Source organism: Varanus komodoensis, unplaced genomic scaffold (assembly GCF_004798865.1).
Source record: "Varanus komodoensis strain SLA01 unplaced genomic scaffold, ASM479886v1 scaffold8, whole genome shotgun sequence".
Lineage (NCBI taxonomy): Eukaryota > Metazoa > Chordata > Lepidosauria > Squamata > Varanidae > Varanus > Varanus komodoensis.
In genome coordinates, this window is record NW_025336481.1 from 34,130,326 (window position 1) to 34,139,003 (window position 8,678).

The following is an 8,678-nucleotide window of genomic DNA, read 5'->3' on the forward strand; positions in this document are numbered from 1 at the left end:
TTAGTTTTACTTTGTTGAGAGGCAAGGGAAACACTATTTAAAATGACTTCTGATTTTTTCCAAAAGATGCCGCATTTATGACATTAGATATGTTTGGGGCATACTGTTTATGAGAAATAAAAGACATCATGCTGCATCATGGATAGAAAATAGATGTTCATCATTCTTCTTATTTCAAGCTTGAACTTAAAGAAAGGTATCTGGTATGTTGTGGAGACCAATTATGATCACTGGAAGGACCCGTTTATTCTGGATGACCGAAGACACCCTGCGATGCGCTGCTTGAATCAAACGAAGCAAGAGGTAACTCTGTGAAGGGTGATGTGCAATGCAGGGGGACAGACCCTCAGGCCCAGAGAACACGTCTGACCCCTTGATGATCTTGGTCTGGCTGCCCGGGGTTCCCTAGAAGACCATGCTTCCTTCCCCTGGCTCTACCCTCTTCCCCACCCTCTGATTGTTTGGTGGTTTCCTGGCTTCCTCCACTCTTAAATGCCTCTTGTAAGGCTTAGCTACTGGCAGGAAGACAAATATTGGTTGTTTGGTTACTTTTGGCCTTGCCCTTTTCACCTTCATCCCCACCTAAATAGACTATAGTACCTGAGAGCTTCTCCAGAATGGGATTTGGATCACAGCCTGCAAGAGAGCCTGCACCATGACATTACCTAGTCAGCAGTAAAACATGCTTGCTACATTGCTGTGGCAGCTGTATCGGTGTGATACTGAAGGTAGCTGGCTGAATTTCACTTTGGGGAAAGCCTGTGTTAAGTTCTGGGAAGCCTGAGAGAAGGGGCAGGTCTTGAGAAAAGATCTGCATGCCAGAACTGGTTGATGATTAGCCAACATAGTGGCTATCAGCTGTGAGGAATAACAGTGGCAATGGTAAGGCAGAATATCTGTAGTGCCAGAACTTGCCCATTCCTGTTGTATTCAGTTTCAGTGATGTTAACAGAGATTAGATTTTGTTGTTCTGCCATACAGCTGCTGTAAGGCTGGTATAGAAATTGTTTATGCAGATTTGTTTCAGATCCAGCCTTCAAACATGTCCAATCTGTTCTTTTTCTCCCTCCCAGCAAATGACGGTATCAGCCATGTACAACGTTCTCTCCACAAAGCCCATCCTCAACAAGGTAAACCTTTTCTCCCTCTCTTTGCCTAGCATCTCTTAACTGGACCTCATACAACCTGGTAAAATGGACTTCAGTTGCCCCAGGTGCTTTTTGTGGCAATCCTTTTTTAATTGCAAATGTTAATCAGAGAGGAGTGTTTTTATCCTGCTTAACATGTGGAGATGGAGTGATCGGTGGAAGGTGTTAGGAAATAGGAGATCTAAATCCAGGCGATTCATCTTTCTACTTGAAAGCTGTGAGATTGCAAAGGTAGAACAGCTTTTCTAGCTCCTCTTGATCTTTCATTCATCATGAAAGTGAGGAGGTGCAAGGTTAGTTCATACATTCAGCTGTATAGGGGTGCACAACCTCTGTCCTAGCAGCTAAATCCAGCCTGCCCAGGACCATCCCTCAGATGGCCACAAACCTTTTCACTGATAGCCATTGTTCGGTGGATTCTCGGCCATCTTAAAAAATACCTAGCCTAAGATTTAGTCACTGGCAGGAAAGAGCGTTAAACTAAAATATCTAGAATTTTGGTGTTGTCATTTTGCCTTCAGTCCAGGCTACTGCTTGAATTCAGAGCTTTTTGAGCTTCTCAAAAATGGCACTTGCCTGTTAGGTTGAAAAAATGGTTTAATATGCTGGTACTGTATGCTACTATGCTCCTCCTGTACCATTTTTGGGCTGGAGGTAGAAGATGACTGTTAATTGTGCTGTGTGAGGCATTTCTCTCCAGGGAGAACACTGGCAAGTCAGAGGAAATGCTACGCCCTTCTCAATGCCATGATGGCCTTTTATGTGGGAGGAGTTTTCTCTTTGGGGGGCTGTATTCAGACAAAAAAGGGACCGCAGGTGGCGCAGTGGTTTAAACCGCTGTGCTTCTGGGCTGGTAGATCAAAAGGTCACCGGTTCAAATCTGCACAATGGGGTGAGTTCCCATTGCTCTGTCCCAGCTCCTGCCAACCTTGCAGTTCGAAAGCATACAAACACAAGTAGATGAAAAGGTACCACTTCAGTGAGCAGGTAACAGTGTTCCGTGCACTTCGGTGTTTAGTCATGCTGGCCACATGACCACGGAGACCATCTGCGGACAAACTCTGGCTCCCTCAGCTAGGAAACGGAGATGAGCGCCGCCCCCTAGAGTCAGGCATGACTGGACTCCCATGTTTCCTCACCATGGTCTTCGTGAGCCAGGGCTGATGGGAGCCGTAGACCAAAATACTTGGAGGGGCACAATTTGCCCAGCCCTGGTTTAAGGGGAGTATTATCCCTGGACCTCTCGAAATAAAAGCATTGCATTTAGTTTTACCTTTGGTTTGGGAAGGCATAACAGTCCATCGTAAGTCATCAGTGAGTTTTAGTTTCTTACGTAAAAGGCCATTTATTTTCATATTTCTTTACTCAGACTGTTTTTGTATCACACTCTCTGTGCTTCATTTAGTTGACTGTGTCCACTACACTAATGGAGGTTTCCAAAGCCCACATAGAGACTTACCTGAGGGATTGCCCTGATCCCTGCAGTCCCTGGTGAGGACTGTACTTGCCCGTGGAGAAAGTTCCGTGCATGGTGGATGATCAGTGGGAGGAATAAGACAGAAGCCGTGCTTGTGCCACGCATCTCTGTAGCCTGCAGTGCATCAGAAGATGAGCTCCTGGGCCTGGATGTGTCTTAACTGCTTGCAGACCAAACAATGGTTTGACCTTTCCCTCCTGGCAGGGCCTACTTTCCAATGCCTGCTTTTCGTGCCTGAGAGGAATCGGGCGTGCTTCTCCACATGCTCTCTCATATTTATCTTACTGCACAATCCTATGCACGTTTGCCTGGACACGAGTCCCATGCTGCTCAGTCAGCCTGGGCTCCAGGCCTGCGTGCCAGATCTGTCAATGCGGTCTTCCAAATGAAAAGCCCTCAGCCTGCTGCACTAACTCACAGTTGCCTCAGTGACCCTGCCCTTGTCCTGGCCTGAACAGTGGCTCAGTTCCTTCTCCTTTCTGTTTACACCTCAGACAAGCTAGTGCTTCAGGAAGGTACAGCCTGGTCTGGGAAGGGAGTAGGAGGTGTGGAGGAAGAAAAAAAAAGATGGAGTGGATGATTTTAGGGAAATGGGGGATGTTTTTCCTCATTTTTTCCCTCCTTAAGGCTTTGTGTCCCTGGAGAGGAACAGCGTGGCTCTCCTCTGTCCAGAGAAGTTGCCACAGCACGAACCAAACTGTTGGTTGTTGTGCTTTTCTTGTTTTGCTTTGAGGCCTGGGAGAACCCCTTAAGTTGCCAACTTTAAAGCTTTCTACTGTATCTCCTGCCCTTTCTGAGAGAGAGGCGTGGTGATGGGGTTGGCAGGAGAACGGTGGAGCTGAATGAGAGGGAAGGACCAGTAAGCCTGCTCTGCTCCTCGGTTACAGCAAAGTACCTTCCAATATAAGCACACAAGTTTTTAAGGGTACAACTGTGGATGTGCTTAGAGAGAAAATTATAGTTTCTTAGAGTTAAACTCTTAGAGTTTCAGAATTCCCAACATGCCCCATCCCATACATCAAAACATGCATAGGATTGTGTTTACGTTCCTTATTCAGATCATGGCTGCCTAATGTGGCACAGGAGTGGCATAAACGGTTGTGACTTCTGGCATTTCTGGCTGTAGCATAATTAAGCCACCTTATTCTCTCCCCTCCCCACCCCATTGTTTCTTGTTCCCTAGAGGGGAAACCATGCCAGTTGGCTGCTATAACTGTGTCGTGCATTAAAGTAGTCCTATCTCCTCCTCTGGATTTTTCTTCTGTGGTACACTTACTTAAATGTGGGGAGCATTTCCTCAGAAAGAAAATAGCTATTTTTCCTCTTGGTCACTAATTGGAGCTGTAAATTTATTGAATGCTGCAAGCTGGTATTAAGAGTGTCCTTTTAACATATTGTTGATCACAAATAAAAATGGGAAAATGGTCTGTCTGGTGCTATCTAACTTCCTGGAGAATGTCAGTGCTTGTTGCAATGCAAGGATTCGATAAACAGGGACTCAGAAGATAATGATCACCATAGTCAAGCCAGGAATGGCCAGGAAGGTCTTGGGTAGAATCTTAAGATCTGATCAGAATCTGTCTTCCATGTGGAACACAAACACTCTTAGGAATTTTCAGATCAGCATTTTTACTCCAAAAACAAAAACCACCCTAACAGGATATGACTGAGTCCAAACCTGCTTTCCCAACCCGGCATCTTCTAAATATGTTGAACTACAATTCCCACCATCTTCCAGCCAGCATAGTGAAGGGACAGAAATGCAAGAACAGGTAGTCCAAAACATCTGGAAGACAGTAGGTTGGGAAAGGCTGACATAACACATCATTTACTTTTTCCCCCTCGTTCATCATTTTTTTCTCTTATGTTCATGCCAACTATAAATGGAATCTTAGAACCATAAAATAGTAGAGTTAGAATAGTTGAAGAATGCTATCATATCTTCACTCAGTCTTCTCAAGGCAATTCTTGCCCAGTGCACACCCAAACATTCTTACCCGTGGCAACTCTTGCAGTTGCTAGGCCTGGTAACCTATCTAAAAAAGGAGCCAGGCCATGCTGGGAGACTTTCAGTTTCTTCCAGGAAGGAAGGATTCCAAACAGGTTGACTTTGGTATATGCTATTACTTCAAGCAGCTAATCTTCCCTATTTCTCAACTGGTATTTTTAACTGAGGATCAAATGCGGTCTTGTGCATCTTTATTCGGAAGTTAATCCCACCAAATGCTTTTTTCCAAGTAGGTACTGATAGTGCTGCAGCCTCAGTTAACCAGGACTGGGTAGAAAATGTAGCTGCGTGTAGTCTTCATACCAAATAAGCCGGTGTATCTGAGCAGCCTGAGCCCTCCCCGATAACCATTTTTTCATGTTTTGTCAGCCTTTGTGTTGACTAGAAACCTGCCTCTGCCCAAGCAAAGTTTCCTTGGTAGTCAGATTCCACAGGTTTAAAGTAGGATCAATTAAACCCATCTGTTTGGCATAGTATACCACTATTGCAACTACCCAACTCCAAGAGTGAGATTTTGTTTATGACCTCCTTTTTCTATTCCATCTCATTAAAGAGCTTGTTTAAGCATCATAATCTAAATAAAGTATGAGCAAGAAGGCCATTTTTGAGACAGCAGTTTTTAAAAGGATTCCAACTATTTGCTATCATGTTTGTACATGCAACCTATTGCTGTGCACATTTGGGGAGTTACTCTGCGCTTAATAGCATTTACTCACACATAAGCCATCCCTTGCTGGTCCAAGCCCTTGTTCAATGAAGTTTCTGTGACGTGGGGCTCAGAACTGCAGACCAATGCATCCAGAGGGCACAACGCTGGGAAGGCTGCAGGATTTAAGTATAATTACACGTGTGCACACCTTTCCCAAGGGTGAGAAGGAAGGAGAATGGTTGTGGCAGTACCATGAATAGAAGAGAAATGTGCACACACTTCATGGCAGTGCAGAGAAGAAGCCTGTGCGTGTTCCACTTTGTGGTGTGGAAGTGGAGGACATTGACAGGGACACAAGAGGAGGCCTGCTAGATCAGACCAAAGGTCCATTTAGTCCAGCACTCCGTATGCATGGTGGTAAGCCAGCTGCCCACAGGATTCCTCAAGACCTCCACCTGCCCAAGCTCCTCAGCGACTGGCGTGTGCAGGTATGCCTCCTTTGGTGAAGGAGGTAGCATATAGCCCACGAGGTTAGTAGCCACTGATAGCCTCCACCTTAATGAATTCATCCAATCCCTTTTCAAAGCCGTCCAGATTGGTAGCCATCACCATTCCTGTGGCAGCGAATTCCATAGTTTGCACTGTGAAAAAATACTTCTTTCATCTGTCCTAAACCACCCACCAGTCAGCTTCATGGGATGACCCTGGATTCAAGTGTTACGGGAGAGGCAGAAAAATGTCTCCCTCTTTGCTTTCTCCACATCGTGCATTATTTTAAACACCTCCATCATGTCTTCCCTTACGTGCCTCCCAAGTCGAACAGTTCCAGTTGCAGCCACTTGTCCAGCCCCCTGATCATTTTTGTTGCCTTTTCCCTGTACTTTTTCTAACTCAGTGATGGCCTTTTTCAGGTGAAGTGACCAGACCAGAATGGAACATAATATTCCAAGGGTGGTCACACCAAAATTTGTCTAAGGGAAGTACAATTTTGGGAGTTGTATTTTCTGTTCCTTTCCTAATAATTTTGCCCGGCACAGAGTTTGCCTTCTTCACAGTCCCTGAGCAGGGGGCAGACATTTTCATCAAGCTGTCCACCACTGCCCCGAGACCCGTTTCTTGCTCAGTCACTGCTAGTTCAGATTCCCTCAGCATACCAGATGCCATTGTTTGCCCCAGCATTATGGGCATTACTCTATGCTTGCTTATATCGAACTGCATTTCCCATTTTGATGCCCATTCTCCCTTTGGAGCTCCTCATAATCCCCTTTGGTTTAAACTGCCCTAAAAGGTTTAGTGTCATAAGCAAACGGGCACTTCACTACCCAGTCGTAATTCCAGATCATGAATGAATAGGTTGAAAAGTGTTGGTCCTAATACAGAAGGTTGGCTAAATAGTGGAGAGGTGGTCTTTTGCATTTGTGTACAAGCTCAAGCATCAGCATCATCTTGCAAATGCCTTTCCCAAGGCTCCTAAGGGCTTGGGAAATTGTTTCCTTCCTGCAGTCAGAAACAGCAGTGGGAGCATTCTTGGTAGTTCCCCAGACTCGTTGCAGAAAGGCTGCTGAAGAAGGGAGCAGCAGGATGAAGGATGCAATGATCTCTGGGGATACGCGGGAGAAACCAGCTAGGGAAGTTGTCCAGTGGGGAATCCTGTAGTCTTCTCTGTGTGCTTTGTACACAGGCAGGCCTCCTTGCTAAATGGTACCTAGGCCATTGCAGGTGGTTTGTGCAGCAAAATTCATTTCCAGCCTCTCAGAGCACTTCCTAGAAAATCAATGTGTCTGAGGATGACTTTTGCTGGTGTACAATGAGAATATAAGTGGAAATACAACACAGAAAAAAAGATGGCAATCTTTCCTCTTTGGAAAAGAGTCCCGATTGCTCAAAGTCTCAAAAACTGCTTTCAATAATTATCATTTGCATTCGGTGGTGTTAAGCAAGCTTTGTTGGCTGCTTTCATCTTGGAACAAATACCTCCTTGAGAACACGTTTCAGGGTTTAACAGCCTCCACTACAGAGCAGCCTAGTGCCCCAGTTGGGTGTTTGTATTTAGCAACTGGGTCTGTAGCCATCCCAGGTATCTCAAGTGATGCGGTCATGTTGCTTTTGTTAGCAGGTGTCAAAACCTCCATTAGAAAAGCTCCTCTCAGACGCTTATAATTGGGATACAATAAACCCAAGAAATAAAGAGAAATGAATGCCAGTGTGTTTGTGTAGGAAGGAGGAATGGAGATTCCCAGGGAGAATGTGGAAAGTAACTTGAGTCTTTCGTGAGGTTATGGTTAATTCTTTACAGAAAATAGTTCTTTCAGCTGCTGCAACAGTTTTGAGCTACAAATGCTGAGGGAGGTAATTAGTCTTTTGGCACATGCTGGGAAGCCAGGGACAGTTCAGTTTATTAAACCTTGGACCATATATTGGACAACAGATGCTCTGGAGTGACAGGGGCAGCCTCCTCCTCCCAGCTGTTGGAGGCAGGTAGGAGACTATTACCTGTTCAGCATGAGGTGTCATCTAACCTCTGGCCAGTCCATGGTTTGATTGACATATGAAGAACAAAGGTGATCAGCCCAAAGATCCATCTGATTTAGCATTTGGTTTCCAACATAGCTCTAGAAGCTCCCAAACTAGGCTACAAGGTGATGGGGCATCGTCTCATTTCTGACACAATTGTCTGAACTTCAGGGAGATACTCCAAGATGGAGATGGTCTTTGGCAAGATCCTTAAGAGGGTTTTCACTGTTGTGCCTAAATAGGGGCCAGGAACATATGGCTCTCTGGTTGTTTTAGGGCTGCTATCAGCCCTAGCAAATATGGTCAGCAGTCAGGTGCAATGGGAGCTATAGTATAGCCACATCTGGAGGACCTCAGGTTTCTGACTCCCAGGTTAGAATGAAATACTTTACAAGAGTGCTGGCAGAAGAGGCACCGCGCACACGACATCTGCGCGCGCGGCAGCGGCAGAGGCAGCAAACGCCGCACCCCGGACTCCACCACCTGCCCTGACTGCCACCACGCCCGGCACGTGTGAGAGGCGTGGCCGGGCGCAGCGAACGTCGGAGGGAGGAAGCCCCGCGCCCTGAAAAGCGCCGGCGGCGGCCGGGGGAAGAGCGCCGGCAGAAGGGGCACCGCGCACACGACATCTGCACGCGCGGCAGAGGCAGCAAACGCCGCACCCCGGACTCCACCACCTGCCCTGACTGCCGCCACGCCCGGCACGTGTGAGAGGCGTGGCCGGGCGCAGCGAACGTCGGAGGGAGGAAGCCCCGCGCCCTGAAAAGCGCCGGCAGCGGCCGGGGCCGGCGGCCGAAGGGTATCGGCCAAAGGGCGGGGTCGCCGCCGTTTGGGCGCCGAGTGGGGGGGGGCTGGGCTGGCCAGGGGGCTTTGTTTGCCTGC

General features: G+C 46.9%; 1 protein-coding gene across 1 annotated transcript in view; it reads left to right on the forward strand.

Annotated features, from left to right (window-relative positions):
- Nucleotides 1–4,052, forward strand: part of ASAH1 (N-acylsphingosine amidohydrolase 1) — a 30,455-nt gene extending 26,403 nt beyond the window's left edge. Inside the window, exons 12-14 of the mRNA XM_044455314.1 lie at nt 180–303; nt 1,074–1,130; nt 2,554–4,052. Coding sequence (XP_044311249.1) covers nt 180–303; nt 1,074–1,130; nt 2,554–2,643 — 271 coding nt within the window. The 3' untranslated portion in view covers nt 2,644–4,052. The remainder of the gene's footprint in view (nt 1–179; nt 304–1,073; nt 1,131–2,553) is intronic.
- The last annotated feature ends 4,626 nt before the right edge of the window (nt 4,053–8,678 follow it).